Below are 18,320 nucleotides of genomic sequence, written 5' to 3' on the forward strand. Positions count from 1 at the left end.
GTGAAGCCATTAATTAATGTACATGATTGACTGTTTTCAAATAATTAAAAATATATATATTTGATGAAACATTTAATTATAATGTTTCATTTCATAAATACTTAGTAATATTATAGTGGTATTTTTTTCTTTTGAAAATAAATATATTTGAGATAAATTTAAAAATATATTATTGATTATAATTAAATAAATTTATAAGTTAATTAAATATTAAATGAAAATTATAAATTAAATTAAATTTAAAATCATAAATTAATTAATTTATTAATTATAAATAAATTAAATTAAAGATCATAATTAATTAAAATATCAAATGAAAATTATATAGAGATATTAAATGAAAAAAATAATAAATAAAAATATGTGATTTATAATGTGAACATTATAAAAAAAAAATTATTGAGGGATTTAATCATTGAAGATGCCCTAAAAGATTTTTATACTTGTGATATGTTATTCATATGACATATTGGGAATTGTAAAAAAGCTTATTAAGAGATTTGACCATTAAAGATGCTCTTAAATTTGAAGGAGTTCATGAACGAAAATCTAATCTTAAGATGACAAATGTTACGAAAGGGACGATCGGTAATAAAGATAGTTAGTAATGGAGAACATTTGTCATTATGTAGAGGAGTGAATGTTGGAGCCGTTGTGAGGAGGAAGCCATTAATGGAGGTTGACGGTGGTTGAAGAAGAAATATCATAATGAGAGTCATTTCTGGGTAAAAGCTATAAAAGAAGAATGATGATCGAAAAATGAGATATATATACATGTGTTGAGTATCTATGTTTTTTTTACTCTTTCACCATCTCATTTAAAGGCATCTCCAATGAAAAGTTTACGAGAGATTTATAAAATTTAAAAAGTTGAATAAAAAGTTTTAAATTATTTTAGAGGTAAAGTTTAGGGTTTGTAGTTTAAGAACGGTAGTGAAAAATATAAATCTATTTTTTTATTTCGAATTTGATGCAATATGTATGAAGTCATGTAACTCATGCTATGAATGAGATCATAAAAAAAACTCATTTAGAGCTTTGATCATTGGAAATATTTTAATAAGTTTTCATATTATTGATGTGGCATGTTTAAATCATGAAAAAAGTTCATTTAGGACTTTAACTATTGAAAATGTCCTAAGCATGAGAGGACCTACAGCGGGACAATATGTGTTGACCTTGGCACGAACTTGTCTTTTGGATTTAGAGATCATGAGAAGCACTTGACAACGAGCATCCAGATTTCATCGTAATAATTATAATCAATTATTGAAAATTTATAAAATTCTGAAATATGATCCTCCTCTACCTCTTTTTGAAGATGTCATGAGCCAAAAAATTGACAAGTAGATAAGATAAGCATCAAGATGAATTTTGCAAAGTCTAACTCGAAGACCCTTATCTTTTCAAGAAACACCAAATGCATCACAACTTTGAGCATTTAGCGAAATTCTATCTTGGAATCTTTCATGTAGAATCTTGTAAAGCAGGTAACAAACTCAAAATGTAAATAGTTACATCGATGGATGGCGACCGATAGATCTGGTTCTTCGTACAGCAATCACAAACGAACCGAAGAACCCTTCAAGCTTCACAAACCAAATGCCGAACTGAACCTTATCGTCTTTGTGTTCTTCTTCTTCTCTTTTATAACTTGGACGTTGTATACGTTACGTGCGTGTAGTAAGAGGTTGTAATTGCCTTATATTACTGCCGCAGCAGTAAATGCCATGGAGGAGAGCTTGGCAAGATGTGTTTTAAGCACATAGTAATGGCAACATCTTCCACTCGTCCAAGTTAAACTACAAAGGTGAATGATCACAAAGATCATGAAGAATAAAGACCGATGGTCACAAAGGTCATATAAGAACACTCAATTCATACTTCTAGGAAAATAGTTCGTACGACAGCAAGCACACTGAACAATTAATGCTAAGAAAATTGTTACACTTAGCTTAGCTGCTTTATAGAACGAATATGAGACATTAAAAACTTGTCTTTACTCCAGATTAATCATTTACATATGAACACCTCTAATCCCTCATAATAACTATTGTGTCGAGAGCATGTTCCACATCTTCAATCAATACAATTATTCATAATCTCATTTTAAGTACTCAATAAAAAATGTAACTGGTCGACCATTGAATAAATGCCAAAGATATAAATCAATATTAATTTTCCTTTTTAGCTAGAATTTATCTATTTTAATCATTCGCTTTCCTAGTTATGCTCCATAGACTGAATCATCCATATCCAATAGGAAACATGCTAAAATAGCGGACGTTAATCAGAATTTTAAGTAGACAGCTAAAAAGTCACTTAGGGTAAGATTGAGATTAACGTATAATCTCAAGGGTCTCACATAGTAGAGAAGTAGAGATTTATTTATAGGGATCTTATGTATAAAATAATACATAGCACAGCGAAAAAAGAATCCCTCCATAGATCCTTGTGAATACTGTATATTACGTTTTCCTACTTTATCACATAGAATCGTTACCTTTGGTGTGTGAACCAGTACTCCCGATAGCAACTTTGACTCGGATGCATATCTCACCGCGATCAGTACGCTCGCGCCTCTACGGTATCCACATGAGCACGTTTTCTGTCCGTCTCATGAACTCACGACTTGGAGAAGAAAACAACCTTGTTGTACTAGCAACAAGTGAAGTTCGACCAAGAGAGGAAGGAGAGGAAGAAGAATCAAATTCATTTACATGAAAATGAATTCCAAAAAGTCTTTTGTACTCATCCAAGGAATACCAAAAGTTTTTGCCTCTTGGTCTTCTTTTGATTAATGCTCCATTAAGTTATTTAATAGACATCAATCCTTAGTGGTTAAGTCAAATCTATTGAATCTAATTCGGATTAGACTCAATCCAATGATCCAATGGTTGGATTCATTTAAGTCTAACTCAACTCAATCCAATAATCTTAGGGTTTACCACATTTTAGTCAAATTAAAATAAATGATCTATCTTTAAATCAACATGTTCTTTGTGTGTGACCCAATAGATTGTCATAACGTTAGAAATATATTTAAAACCATTTTAGATACATAAGCAATGAGTGACATCTAGCAATGCATCATTGCTACCCATGTGACAAGAATGTTGAGATCCAACCTAACCTTTCTGTGTCTATTATCTTATATAACTCTGTCCTCCTATCCTCAATATCTAAATTGATCAATGAGGCATAGACCGTGTCATTCTCTTATCAATCTTTATATTTTTTTGATCTCTAAGTAGACTCATTTTACCAAATAAGCTCAATATCTCATATTGACTTATTTAAGCATGACTATGCATTTTAGTAATCCTACTTAATCAAGGGGTCCATAGATATCACTTCTGTCATATAGAAGGGATACATCCCATCTACATCACTCATATATCTTCACATAACTTATTACATATCCAGTGATCGACTTTATAGTCCATCTTATTATATGTGACGTTTATTGATACCAAAGTATACAACTCATTATGTAGGAAACCATTGTGACTTCAGGTCTAAGAACTATTCATACCAATATCACATGAGAATGTTTATGACACTCATATAATGATCTATGAAATATTCTCATGGTGGATCAATTCAGTACATATTCTCTAATATATACCCATGTATCAACTTGATATCTTATATCCATGACTTGTGAGATTAAGTTATCAATTGACCTACATGCTAGTCTCAACACATTAATATTATCCTTGTATATTAATGTTATCAAGGCGACCTTAACTTATGGGTATGTCTCTATTCACAGCCACATAAGTTGTCCCATAAGTAACAGTCTTACATCTATTTATACTTAACAAATAGAGATGATTGTCCATGTGAGTGGACCAATCTCAATTTACTAACATGCTTATCGAGACTTTATTCAAATGTATCAGAGACATATACACTGAATAGATCATGATATTTATATATATATAATTATCTTTACAATATGTTACATTCTTTGAAGTCCGAAAGACTTTATATATTCTTGAAATGAATCTTTAGTTAATGATTTAGTAAAAGAATCTATAAACATATTACGAGTAAGGATGTACTCAAAAATTATATTTTTCTTGTCAATAATATATCTTACAAAATTATACTTAATTTCTATATGTTTACCTTTTCTCTAATATTTGAGATCATTGAAAAAAAGCTATAGTAGTTTGACTGTTACAGTACACTGTAACAGGGCTCCCATTGTCCTCAGCAATCTTCAGATGCTTCAGAAACCTTCTTAACCAGACAATCTCTTGTACAACCGCTACACAAGCCACATACTCAACTTCCATTGCTGACAACACTACACAAGCATGTTTCTTGCTATTTCATGAGATGACTCCACCATTTAGTAAGGTATAGCTAAATGTTGATTTTCTATCATTAAGGTCTTCCATCCAATCTGCATTTGTGTAGCCACTTAGGCTCAAATTTAATCCTTAGAAATAGAGATAATAATATGTTGTCCCTTTGAAATATCTGAATATCCTCTTCACCGCTGAAAGAGGTAGCTAGCGGTCGACACAACTGACCTGTGCCAGCTGCCAGCACCTGCTATACCGACGACAGTAGCAGTTTTGTTGGTACCCCGTGGTAGTTTTGATCTGATCAACCAAGTCATGTTAGGTCATGTTAGTATTTAAGCCTTGTGTCTAAGTGTATAGGAGCTTAGGAACACAAGAAGTCAAGCGGAAGACGCAGCTAGCGAGAGGGATGCCACGGGAAGGGAGCCGACGGGCTTGGTGCATCCGATGGACAAGGTGCTGTGGAAGAGTACACCGGTGAACAAGAAGGGCCTGTGCGACGTTTGAGGGACGAGAAGTCGGAGTGGAAGCCTGCTCGAGGAGAAGGCAAGAAATTGAGTTCGAGTGAACCCTATTTCGGTTGGCCAAAATCACCCAGGCGATCAGAGCAGCGGAAGAGCTAAAATTGAGCTATGAAGCTGCTGGAGGCACCTTCAACAGGAGTTGAAGGCGCCTCGACGACCTTTAGGCAGAAGGCACCTTCAGTTGGGTTGAAGGCGCCTTCAACTAGCCATAGAAGGCGCCTTCCAGCCCATGGAAGGCGCCTTCGACCAAGAAGATTTTACCGTTGACAGTGGATAAATTTTTATCCACCGCGCCTCACTGGAGACGCCTTCCAACCACGGATAAGATTTTACAGGGACTATAAAAATACCCCTGGACTTAAGAAATAGGTAACAATTGCTATATTCATTTCCTAGCTACTTTCTGAGCTTCCAACGAGTGTAAGAGGCTTCTCTGCCTTTAAAGAAGGAGATGCATTTACTTGCCTTGGATTAATTGTTAGAGTGTATACTAAAAGCCTAGCTTTTTGTAAATATTTATTTTTGAAATAAAGAATCACATTGGTCAAATGTCTACATTTATGTGCCAAGTGTAGTTGTTCAATTAATTTATATTGTAGATAACATGGTGTGTAGTGTCACACACAGAAAATCATGTTATCAATTCTTTATAAATTATAAACAATAGCTCACGACTAAGATAGAAAGGAATAAACTATTGGAATAGTTGTAGTGTAATTTGGTATTAGTTTATCTTAACTATAAAATTACACTAGTACACTCAGAGTGTATTAAGCTAAGACCATTTAAGATAAGTTCTTTTTATACTGAATATATAAAAGAACAAGACCTTTGTTATTATGGAAGTATGTGCTCTTAATCCTGATATAATAACAAGCATATATATCTAATATTTATTTTTTTGACTTATCAAAGGGTGCGATTTAGTTCGATAAATCAATAGGCCCGATAAGTTAGGAAATGATATTATTTATAGTGTGTATTGTTGATTATAGAAGGAAATTGTGTCATAGTAATCTAAGTTGATGATGTTCCCAAGAGGAGCTCATAGGGATTGTCATGTAAACTCTGCAGGTGGACTTAGTCCGACATGACGATAAGGTTGAGTGGTACTACTCTTGGAGCTAGATATTAATTAAGTGAGTTGTCAGTAACTCATTTAATTAGTGGGCATTCTATATCTTAAACGCAGGGAGAAACTCCTCCAATTTACAATTCAGTCAAAAACCAGGGGCTGGCGGCATTCTACATGTCCTCCGATTATGACCCAGTTGTTTGCACCTGCTACATTTGATTTTTACCTTCCCATTATGTTTCTACTCGATCCTTGTCTTCTTTCGCCTACTATGCTGCACAAGGCTACGGGGACATAGCGCTATAATGTTGTTGACTCCCCTAGGCCAAAATTCCTTGCTTCGACAGGGGTAAATACGATCCATGTATGTCGTTTTCCAATTCTGTGAATGAAAATAATGCTCACAATATGGGAGTGTATCCATGTTCCGGTGAATTATGACGACAATTGCATGTGAGCAAGGCAATTCTGAAATTTGAAACTCCCCACAGTTACAATATTTTATCTCCAAATCAACGATGTATGAAGCACCCCATGTCTCTACTTCCATTTCGGATTGAGAGTAGGGGTGGACTTTATATCGTCTAGCTTTCTTCCTCCTTGATTCCATTTCTTTGGTAGCATGAGGTGTCAACGCAACATACCATTTCGACGCTTCCTCCTTACGGTTAAAGAACCATTGAGCTACATTTCTTCTGGTATTATCAATTAACCTGTTTATCGGAAGTTCACGTGTCTCCTTGAACAAAGCATTTAAACTCTCTACACAATTGGTGGTTAGCATTGTGTACCTTCTGCCACTAAAGTGTGCATTAACTCGTCTTTTAGGGTCAATGTTCTGAAGTCACTTATGAGCATCTGGATGTTTTTCAAGCATGGACTGCATTATGAGATCATATTGTAGTGTTGTGTTTGCTCGAGCTGCTGCCCAAAACAACCCTAAACCTGACCTACTGCTAGTATCTGTTACCATATTGCAAGACATGTGGTGACAACAAAAAGCATGATGGGCAGTAGGGTAGACTATCCTAACTGCTGCTATAATGCCACGATGTCTATCTGATACTATACTCATTGACTTTGGATCAACATTAAAGAATCTCTTCGTATGATCCAGAAATCACTCCCATGCGAACCCACATTCAACTTCAGCGATTTCAAAGGCTACTGGGAGGACATTGTCATTAGCATCTATTGATGTAGCCATCAACAACACACCCGGATATTTGCCTCTTAGGTGTGTGGCATCAATTCCAATTAATTTACGAAAATAAGACCTGAATACTCTTCTACAAGCTCCAAAACCCCAAAAACAGCGTTGGAACTGATTAACCCCATTCCTGTGTAGTGCCACATAGGTTTCAGGATCCCTGACTCTTAACTCACGCAGATATAGTGGAAGATCTCTATATGCTTGGTCATAATCTCCAACAACCTTCTTCATCGCTTTCTCTCGAGCTATGTATGCTTTTCTGTAGGATATGGTCACTCCAAACCTGGCTTTTATATCTGCTATAATCATACTTGGCTTGTATTGTTCATTAGCAAGAAATTGCTCTTCAACAAAAGAAGCTATAAAGGATGAAGAGCTTGCTTGATGATCAACACTTTCCCTAATGGTGCCACATTGGTGTTCCTTTATATATTTCGTAACAATGAACTCTACATCCCCCCGGACAACTACTCTCCACTTATACGGTTGATTGAAGAAGACAACTTTTACTTTATTTTTCCGAGTGTCAACTGGGTTATATCTCATATGTTTAACAATGGCATGCTTCACAAGTTCATTCTTGAACTCTTGTCGAGACGGAAATATCTGTCCTACAAAAAATTCATGCTGATCTGTTGCCTCTTCAATTGGCCTTTGGAGCAATCGAGAATTTAGAATATATGGATCATCAGCTATTGAGAACTCCTCCTCTAAGTCACTGTACTGTTCTTGAGATATTTCATATTGTTCAATCTGCATATCATCAGCAAAGAATTCTTGTACATCTGTATTGCATTGCATTTCATCTCCATTTCGGTTATAATACCCTTCCTCCTCACTCCAAGTAGGCTCATAGTAATCAACAAGTGTTGCACACGGGTTCAGAACCTCATCTTCTTGAATACTAGCTTCTTCATTTAGATCAAATGTGAAATTATTGTTTGTATTTCTATTTGTGTTAGACACACAACTATACTGCGAAGATGATGGAATATTTGTTCTGGATACTTCTCTTACATTAGCTGCATGTCCAATGCTAGAATTTGCATCAAGAGTATTCCATATCTCAGAGAGAATTTCTTCAGTTATATGATCATCCCTGATAAATAAATTACAAACTATTTTAGTAAATTTGCAACTACATAATCTACTGATGTAGTTAAATTGTAATTTTGCTCAAAGTAAGAAGGGTCTGATGTAAAAGTAAAGTTTTAACCACATAACACTTCATAGATATCAGACCCCTTTTGAAGCATATACTTCTTGTAAACTAGGACCACCACTGACTAAACCCTAAACCAAAAATAAATAATTTTTAGCCTAACTTAACTATCAACGTCAGAAACTAACATGACTTAAATCGATTAAGTCTTCTATTACATCATAATTCAGGTGTTGTTGAATATTATTGCCCACACAACCAAAATAAACCATAACAACACTTTTTGCCGCTACCCTTCCCACCAATACTGTCATTTTTATTTACCATAAATACCTTAATTTACAGTAAAAAAATCAATACATACATATCTAAATCTTTAAATGTGTGCTTCTACTAATTTCCCTCTTGCAAGAAGTTTGTCCTTCTCGGCTGACGTTCTTAACTTAATTTGTCCTTGGTCTCCTCTAGCAACTCTTACGCCATTATGCCATAAACCTAACTGGTCTATTGTAATCCCGCTAACCAGCACGAGCAGTAATGGCAAGCGCAGGGTTCATATTTCTTTCAAGTTTATAACACCACGTAGAGGGATGGAGGGAGAGAGACGGTGACAAGACGTGTATCCGAACCACAAATTATTTTTCAATTCTATTTTCGACTTGGATGCTTGGAAAAATGTGTTTGAAAAAGGCGGTTGCCAGGTTAGCCAGAGGGGTAATCTGGGAATATATTTTGGTAAACTGCGCCTTTTGGTAAATACCAAACGATGATACGTCTTTTGATAAATACATTAAACCTAATACGTCTTTTGGTAAATTGCCGTTTAAAATTCGAATACGTGATTTAGATATTTTAAACTTTTACATACGTCGTTAGGTAATTTGTCAAATGTAAGTTACTAAATTAAAGAGCCAAAGTGAAAACTTCTCTATTATTTTTTTTAATTTAGCAAAATAAAATCAGTGTTTATGTCAATATTAATATTATATTTATTATTTCCCTAATTTCTTGTCCAGTAAGAACATGGGGGAAAAAAATTAAAAATAATTAAAAAAAAAGACTGAAAAGGTACAGCTACCTTCTTCGTTGTTTCCCTCCTGGCACCATCTTCGTTGCTTCCTCCTGCGTTTTTGTTTCGCCTCCTTTCCCAATCCATCTTCCCCCTCCGATTAGGGTTCTGATCACTGGTCGTCTAGCGCGATCCATGGAGCCATCAAAGGGGAAGGGCGGCCTCAAGAGTAAGCGTGGCCGGATGCTGAAGCCCGCGGCCGCCGGCACGATGGACCTCGCGTCTCCGTCGCCGTCGCCATCGCCTTCAGAGTCTTCCCCGTCTCCAGCGCCGCTGCCTCCTTCCACCAGAGGCAGCAGGAAGAACCCCATCCACCTTCAGGATCCTTCCGGCGCCGAGGCCTCCCCACCCAGTGCTTCTCCCAAGGTAGATAGCGAGTCCGGTCTCGACCTCGTTGTGGCGGTTGACCCGCAAATTCCACCCCCCAGGTGGGGTCAAGTGGTGCGCGTGGTGCCGTCCATGGACGCCGTGGTCAAGGTGTTCTGCGTGCACACGGAGCCCAACTTTTCGTTGCCCTGGCAACGGAAGCGGCAATACAGCTCGAGCAGCAGCGGGTTTGTCATCTCCGGAAGGAGGGTGCTTACTAACGCCCACTCGGTGGAGCACTACACCCAGGTCAAACTTAAGAAGCGTGGTTCGGATACCAAGTATGTCGCCACGGTCCTAGCCATTGGAACCGAGTGCGATATAGGTATGGACCACTGTTCTGTCGCTTTAGTCATTAACTGCTTTTATCGATGCAGTGGATATTAGTCTGATTGTTCTTATGGCATCATTCTTATTCTTGCTTAGGGATTAAGACGCTACTGTTGTTGAACTAAATCTATTCCTCCGTTTAACACTTTCAAGTTTGCATTCTATACCGAAAAATATATTCAATTCTTCATATTAGCTGAGATTTGTATCTTATACTTTTGAGTATGATGATATTCACGATGTTTATACGTTATATTTAGTTTTCTGGCTAGTGCTGTAAATTTGATTGGCAGAATAGAACTAATGGTTAGAATTTTTTGGTCTATGTAGTGCTTTGTTTTAGCTTCACGAACCACTATTTAGATTGCTGATTTTGAACCATGTCAGGTACATCCTAACATCCATAAAGAGCAATTGTTTTTGATATATTCATTGAGTATTTCATAAATAAATAAAAATATAAGGACCGAATGGAGAGTATATGAGTTTGTTCCCTTCCTCAATCCAACATCAAAAGTATTGAACCAAAAAAATATATCCATTGAAACCTTAAACGTATTCGATGTGAGTTGAAGAGTTGAGCGGTCTTAGAACAGTCCACTTCTATTCTTCTTTTTCTTTACCTTCTTCATTTTGTTTGTTTGTTTGTTTGTTTGTTTGTGTGTGTGTGATCTAACAAATTTCCCTTTAATGGATAATCAATTTGGATAATGATAATAAACTGCTTGAGATACGTCGTGTGTTTTCTCCCCATATGAGAAGAGAGATACAATCTATGCAGTTGACTGGAAGAATTGGTTGACCCGTTATAAGCTAAGGCATTAATGCAATTGTTTTAATTGGGGATTGATAGAAAAACTGTGGGTTGATATATACACTTTGGTTCAAATAACAGAAAGAAATTGGACTTTAGTTTTAGTATATTCTTATTTTGTTGCTCTTTGAATTTGTATGAACATAGTCAACTTACATGGCACACATTTTGATAACCAAACTGCTTGTATGCTTATTTTCCTTATTATGTACCCAACTGCTGATTGTTACCTGATTAGACATCTAAGTGATTTCTTCCAAATTGACTGGATGTGCATGTCATTGATGGTTAATATTGAGTCCATGTGACTTTTTGAATTAGTACATTTAAAATCTTAAATTTCTGGTCGCAGCCATGCTAACGGTTGAAAATGATGAGTTCTGGGAGGGTGTTTCTCCTGTTGAATTTGGTTCATTGCCTGCGCTTCAAGATGCTGTAACTGTAGTTGGATATCCAATTGGAGGGGATACAATCTCTGTTACAAGTGGTGTTGTCTCTCGTATTGAGATACTTCCCTATGTCCATGGCTCCACAGAACTCTTGGGCCTACAGGTTTAAATTGAAAGTATCCCATCTTGCAGATTTTTGTTTGTGCAGTCAGTTCCAGTTGTGCCATATCAGTTCAGAAACATGCCCATTTATTGGGAATAAAAATGCGCTTCTTTACTTCAATTGCTTCATGTTGTCATTGCCAGATAGATGCTGCTATAAACTCAGGCAATTCTGGAGGCCCTGCTTTTAGCGACGAAGGAAAATGTGTTGGTATCGCATTTCAATCTCTTAAACATGAAGATGCTGAGAATATTGGCTATGTCATTCCAACTCCTGTCATCATGCATTTCATTCAGGATTTTGAGAAGTCAGGGGAATATACAGGTATTTGAGAGATATACATAACTATTTCTTCTCTTGCTTTTTTGGTGATTTTAATCAGCCTTTCCTCTTAATTAGTTGCACACTGTTCCTACTCTGAGGCCTTTTGTTGTCTATGTATAGTTTATCATTGAAAATTAAGTTAGATCGTTTTAGTAAAGAAGTTTCTTCTAGAATCTCACTGCCCGAGAATTGATGATGATTTCCATTATCATGTGCCACAAAATTCCAACCGTCACTGGTCATCTTTATCTGCTTAAGGTTTCTGAAATGGTAGAATCTAATGAATCAATTATGTCCCAATTTGCGACTTGTTCATACAAAAACCAAGGTATTCTAAAGAAATTTGGAATTTTTATAAAGGAATCTTTCAATCAAGTGAAGACAGTTGACACATTACTTATTTATGATACTTTCTTCGAAAATCTAACCATACTACAAAACTCTGGTTTGCATATTTTTTCCTGTTCTGGATTTTGACATTGCAAGATCCAACCTGTCAAATTGGTTCTGCATGACATTTTTGTGGCTCAAATTTCAACTATTTGTACCTCTTAACTTCACAAGTCGTTTGTTCATGAAAATATCTGTAATCCACCATGATTTGCTTTCAGCTCCTCCTTCAAGTGTCATCTATTATATTGTCACATATGATGCTACAAAATTGATATGAATGGTAATGCTGACTGGATTAAATCTTTCTTATTCTATATGTTTATTTATCACTCAATAATAGTAAATTTCAGTGTAACAAAACCTACTTGTGTTTTTTTTTTGCTTGGAATATCTCATCATAAATGTTCTTTTTTGTTTTATTATTTATTTTGAATTCACTCTTACAGGATTTCCTATATTTGGGGTTGAGTGGCAGAAAATGGAAAATCCGGATCTACGGAAGGCAATGGGAATGACCTCTGATCAAAAAGGTGTGCGTGTTAGAAGAATAGAACCGACTGCACCTGAAGTTCAGTTCCTGAAGTCATCTGACATTATCTTGAGCTTTGATGGAGTCAACATTGCTAATGATGGAACTAGTAAGACAACTGATGGCTATGATAATTTCTTGTGCATTTGTTGCTTTTTTAATTGTTAATTATCAGTTTATAAGATTTTACACATAACAATCTATGCAATATTCATATAGATGACCCTTGGTTGATTCTCAGTTTGAACCAATCATGTGTAGCTTAAGGCTGAAGAATCAATTCTAACTCTTTAGTTTGGTTTATTTAATCCACATTTCTAAAGGGAAAAATATCTGAATAAGCATGAGCGTTTTATCACATCTTTGCATGGTTTGGTACCATGTAGCTAACATAGCATCACTAATGGGATTTTATAGAGGGGTCTAGGCTATCAAGCTTTGCTTTTTTACTAGTAAAAGTTAAACAACTGATGGTGAAGCTTTGGCTATTCCTTTGTCAGCTGTTAATTTATAGTAAAACTGTGAGATTGGAGTTGAGCATCATAGGTTCCTTCTATTGATCATATTTCTAATTAAATAGACATTAAACTGAATGAGTAGTCTTTAGTTCTAGTTGACACCGTCCAAACCCTGAAAAATATTGAACTTAGTTGGCAGGGATGACATCAATGTGGTGCAAGTTGCTGCAATGCGCACCAACCAAGTTAATCGTTTACATCCTTTATAAGTATCTGTTTAATTCCAATGACTACCACTTCAGTAATTATGCAAAGTGTAGCTTATTCTCTATTGAAAATTTATATTGTCAAATAATTTATTTCTAAAGTCAATGAAGAGAAGTAGGGTAGTTAAAGGAACTTAGCTTGTCATAGTTCTATTCTTTTTTTCAAGGACCTACAGAAATCTGGATTTGATTATTTTTCTGTCTGGAAATATTTGAGTGATCATGGAAAGATACTATCCTTTAAAATTTTTTTCTTAGAGGAACAATGAATAGAAGTTTAAACATATTCTATGATACCAAGAAGAACCTCTGCGTGGAGCAGGCAAAAATTCTGAGGTTGCATGTTTGTTTCAAGGTACCTTGGTTTTGGGTTTTGCTTTGCACAACCCTTACTTCATTGTATGAACATAATGTGATTCTTTGAAATTTTGATGATTGTTAAAAGTTTGGATGATAAATACATCAAGGATGCTAACAATTTCCCCCCTTTTTTTGGGAAAAAAAACTGTTAAATTCGTATTGCATGGTTACTTATTGTCTTCACGGTGATTGTAGTTCCTTTTAGGCATGGTGAACGAATTGGATTCAGTTATCTGGTTTCTCAGAAGTTCACTGGGGAGAATGCTGTGATAAAAGTTCTACGAGAATCTAAAGTTTTTGAGTTCAACATAAAACTTGCAGCACACAAGAGACTTGTTCCAGCTCACATCAATGGGAAGCCTCCATCTTATTATATAATTGCTGGTTTCGTGTTTACAGCCATATCTGTTCCATATCTTCGCTCTGAGGTGCACTGAAAATAGACTCTTATATACGAACAACTTTCTTTATGTAGCATTCTTTGACTAAATACGATTTGTTCTTTTTTACATCTCATTTCTTTTATATAGCCCTGTCATCTTCAATCACATAGTTACAAATTGCATGGACAAGAATTATGTAACGGTAAATATTTTAGGCATCAACAAGACTGCTTTTATTCTGAGCAGTAAGTTCTTTACCAGTTCCTTTTGTATTGTCTGCACTGTTCTGAGTGGACTGTAGGTTATCATATATGACAGCTATTCCTGAACCCTGAAGTAATTAGCCTGGATTTTTTTCTTGGATATGGAATCTCTAAACTTTTGTCGTCTTGATATTTTCTTTGATCAGTAGGTTAGAGTCTGCTATTATTTACTTGCAAGTTAGTATTGCATTTACATTTTGCACTTCACTTTTTGCTCCTTAGCAACTGTCTTCTAATTGGCTTCTGATTCCTTGCCACGTTTTAATACTCATACTAAAATTAGGTAACTATGGAATATGCTTGAAAGATCTGTCCATACTCTTTAACCAAACACCTCAGGACCTCCCACTTTGGGGGCCATGATAGGTTTATGGACTCATCAGTAAGGCATGGTTCACATGCAAGTGTTGGACTAATAGAGAAGGATTTTGTAAACCATTAATTAAATAATATGGGGAATGAAAGGTATATGCTTGCATGAAAATCTATACTTCTGTCCCTTGAGTGTTTTAGATTTTTCAGTATCAAACATAGGGAGAAGAATGATCTGAGCAAATATCATGCTTTCGTTGATATATCATCCAGGATGTAATAATTGTTGAACTTTTCTATGATATTACCTAACAGATTATGCCACCCACTATGGAAAAAGTTTCATTTGTGTCTGTTGGCTGGTATGTTTCATATAAGATAGTTGGCTCTGTCTATGTTTTCTAAATTTATTCTTATTCTTCAGTATGGGAAGGACTACGAGTATGATGCACCAGTGAAGTTGTTGGAGAAACATTTACATGCAATGGCACAATCCCATGACGAAGAGCTGGTGGTTATCTCCCAGGTTTTTGTTTATTCCATGAAATTGTTTTATTATCTTTTTGGTTTTGGGGAATGTTATATTGCACTATATATGTTACTTATTTTGCAAAATGTCAGGAGTTTAATAATCTGAAAACAACCTCAGGTTTTTTTTTAAAAAAAAATTAAACTCACTTTACTCTGCTAGTAGTTCAATATCAACAAAATACCCATAGAGTTCATGAACCCTATAGTCTTGCAAAGCTACAGGTTATTATGTGCACACACACATACATTATATTTGGTTTTTGGCTCTACATAGGAAGCGCATAATTTCTATAATTTTGTTTTACAACTCAATGCAAGAAAGCTTCTGATTAATTAGCCTTTTATTTCAGGTGCTTGTGGCTGATATTAATATTGGTTACGAAGGCATTGCCAACACTCAGGTGAAATGAAGTTCCTGTATATTTTATTCTGTCATTGCATTTAATTGACTATGATGGCAGTCTATGGTGCACTTTTGACAAAATTACCATTTTTTTAAAAGATAAGACTGATTTCATAGTGACTGTGCTATTTTCAATGTCTTTTAGGTAATGGCTTTCAATGGTAAACCTGTCAAAAATCTTAAAAGCTTGGCAAACATGGTAGAGACCTGTAATGAGGAGTTTTTGAAATTTGAGTTGGAATATCAGCAGGTATGTCACTCGTAAGCACCAATTGGATTCTAAACTTCTTAATTCTTATTGCTACTATGGTGTCAGCTTGGATTAATATATTAGTTTATGTGTGCTTTCACTTCTTAATCTTGATTCCCTACATTTCTTTTCCGTGGTCCATAACCTACCCTGGAAACCTTGAAATTAATTTTGATTGGTTAATGTTAGCAGCTAAAGAAGTTCTGTTATATATGTTGACAGATTGCAGTCCTCCAGACTAGTAATGCAAAGGCAGCCACACTGGATATCCTTACAATGCACTGTATATCTTCTGCAATGTCTGATGATTTGAAGTCATGAATGTGGTGTCAGAAACCCTTTCCCAGCATTTTTTTGTCCAAGTTAACTAGTCAATTGGTTGGATGCCAAAGAACAGGCAACTTATTTCTTGAGTCAGAACAGCAGTCCTCTCCTATATAGTTATACTTAGGAATCCATTGTCTAGCTTGTTTCCCAATCGTATTTTTATCCTTCATCAAGGAGTTCTAGCTTCTTTTGTGCAGAGAGAAACCACCTCATTTGTTAAGATCCACAGCACTAATGATGGCTACGGAGGAACTTAAATTTGTTATTTGGTTTGCATAATCAATTCGAAGAAATAGGATTTTAGGCCTGGGGAAGTCTCAATCCTGGTGTTTTTATATCTTTTACCATTGTTAAGCTATTCTCAGAGTGTCTGAGTCTTGACAACTAAATGTAAATTGCAAACAACCTACCACTATGTATATTGGTGATTCTCTAAATCAAATATGAGGCTCATTCTGGGTGTATTATACCAATTGTCCAAACTATACTTTTGACTGCTATTTGCCAATAGATTCATGTAAAGCCTTTGCCAATTCCAAGATAATCCTGCATTGTGTCTATCAAAGGAAGGAACAAATGCGAAGACGTTTGGTTTACATATGAGCAAACTAATAGCTCCATGGAATATTTTCTCTGTATTCTATAATTTTGTCATTTTGTTTCAAAAAAATCTGATTCAATCTTGAGGCTGTCCAGATGCATCATATTCTTGCACTATTTGTCACTTTCGTCGCCTTTTGGTCTTTTGCATTGATTCGGAGACATATATGCAGTAGTTCAGCTGCGCATCTTGCTGCTTCAGCCATTTGCTTAGAATTTTAAACTGCTTTGGAATGCAAAATTTTTGCCATTTTACCATTTAGTTGCTTCTAACATTTGCACACTTCATTGTGGAAACAATCCGGTGGGTTTTTTGAAGTTGTAAAGTTTAAGAGAAATCTCAAGACTGACAAATTGTGGGGTCGGATGAGTTCTTTGTTCAGTTAGTATTATCGATATCTTTGTTCTTCATCCTGATCAAATAAATAGTTCTGGAAAAACTTTTGGGAAACCTCCTGACTGTTAAATGTTGTTTGTTATCTCTGATCCTTGCTTGAGTTCTGGTAAATCAAATAATATTTTTTAAAATAATTTTAAAAAATTAATTGTTTTGAAGAAAAATTAATTAAATAATCTTCTTTCTCTCAATAGTCTTTGGGTATTTTATTATTTTGAAGGATTATTGTGTTATATTATATTCTATTAATGTAGTACATGGTTAAACCTAAATAATCAACTATATTATTTTAACCATACGAGACTGTTTTTTTTTAAGTGTAGTAAATTTTTAAAATGCAAATATATTTTGTTGAGATTTTTTAAATAAGGGTACATTTATTTTACTAAAATTTATCAGATGAGTTATCTATTAATGTATATACACAACTTCTTGATAACTATTTATGAAATACATTAACAATAAGTCTATTGTATTATTTTAAAATAATTATTACATCAAAATTGAAGCTGTCGTCTTAGCATTCTCTCCCAGAAGGCCCAACATGTATGATCGAAAGTGCCCAACATGTGAATAGCGTTTGTAATTTTTTTATTTTTTTCATTAAAAGTTAGCAGAGTAAACACACTGGAAATAAAGATGAAAATAATATAAATCAAGTTAACACTTTTGATTTTACTTAGTTCGGAGCTTATGACAATTCTTATTTTAAGGTTCGCGATCGACGATCACTTTTATTGAGCAATCCACTAATAGTTTTGAATAAGTATAAGTACAATAATTTATATGCTATCAATGAAATTATACTGACAACTAAGGATTAGAAGTTCTGGGGTTTTGATTGTCAGAGTTGTGTTATAGCGTCGTAAAGTCGTCTTTGAAGCAACGAGCAAAAAACAAGTCATAGAAAACTTGAATTGAAGTTGTGTCTTGTTAGCTGCTCGAACAGGAGTTTTATAAACTATAGAAGGCACCTCTAGCCTTGTCTAAGGTGCCTCTAGCAGTAAATATTATCCCCTAAGCTTCGGTCACGATAATTACTGCAATCTATGATTTTTATCCTCTGGAGGGCACCTTCTATGCTCTTCGATGCGCCTCCGCGC

The 18,320-nt window shown here is 35.2% G+C and overlaps 1 protein-coding gene across 1 annotated transcript; it reads left to right on the top strand.

Moving 5' to 3' along the window:
* Window positions 1–9,271: 9,271 nt before the first annotated feature.
* On the top strand, window positions 9,272–16,687 carry LOC121988415 (protease Do-like 9). The gene is made up of 9 exons (XM_042541842.1): window positions 9,272–10,050; window positions 11,222–11,421; window positions 11,565–11,745; window positions 12,585–12,776; window positions 13,947–14,179; window positions 15,134–15,235; window positions 15,591–15,641; window positions 15,789–15,893; window positions 16,116–16,687. The coding sequence occupies exons 1-9, from the start codon at window positions 9,495–9,497 to the stop codon at window positions 16,212–16,214; spliced, it is 1,719 nt and encodes a 572-aa protein (XP_042397776.1). The 5' UTR covers window positions 9,272–9,494; the 3' UTR covers window positions 16,215–16,687.
* Window positions 16,688–18,320: the final 1,633 nt, after the last annotated feature.

This window comes from Zingiber officinale, chromosome 6B (assembly GCF_018446385.1).
Source record: "Zingiber officinale cultivar Zhangliang chromosome 6B, Zo_v1.1, whole genome shotgun sequence".
In the NCBI taxonomy this organism is placed as follows: domain Eukaryota; kingdom Viridiplantae; phylum Streptophyta; class Magnoliopsida; order Zingiberales; family Zingiberaceae; genus Zingiber; species Zingiber officinale.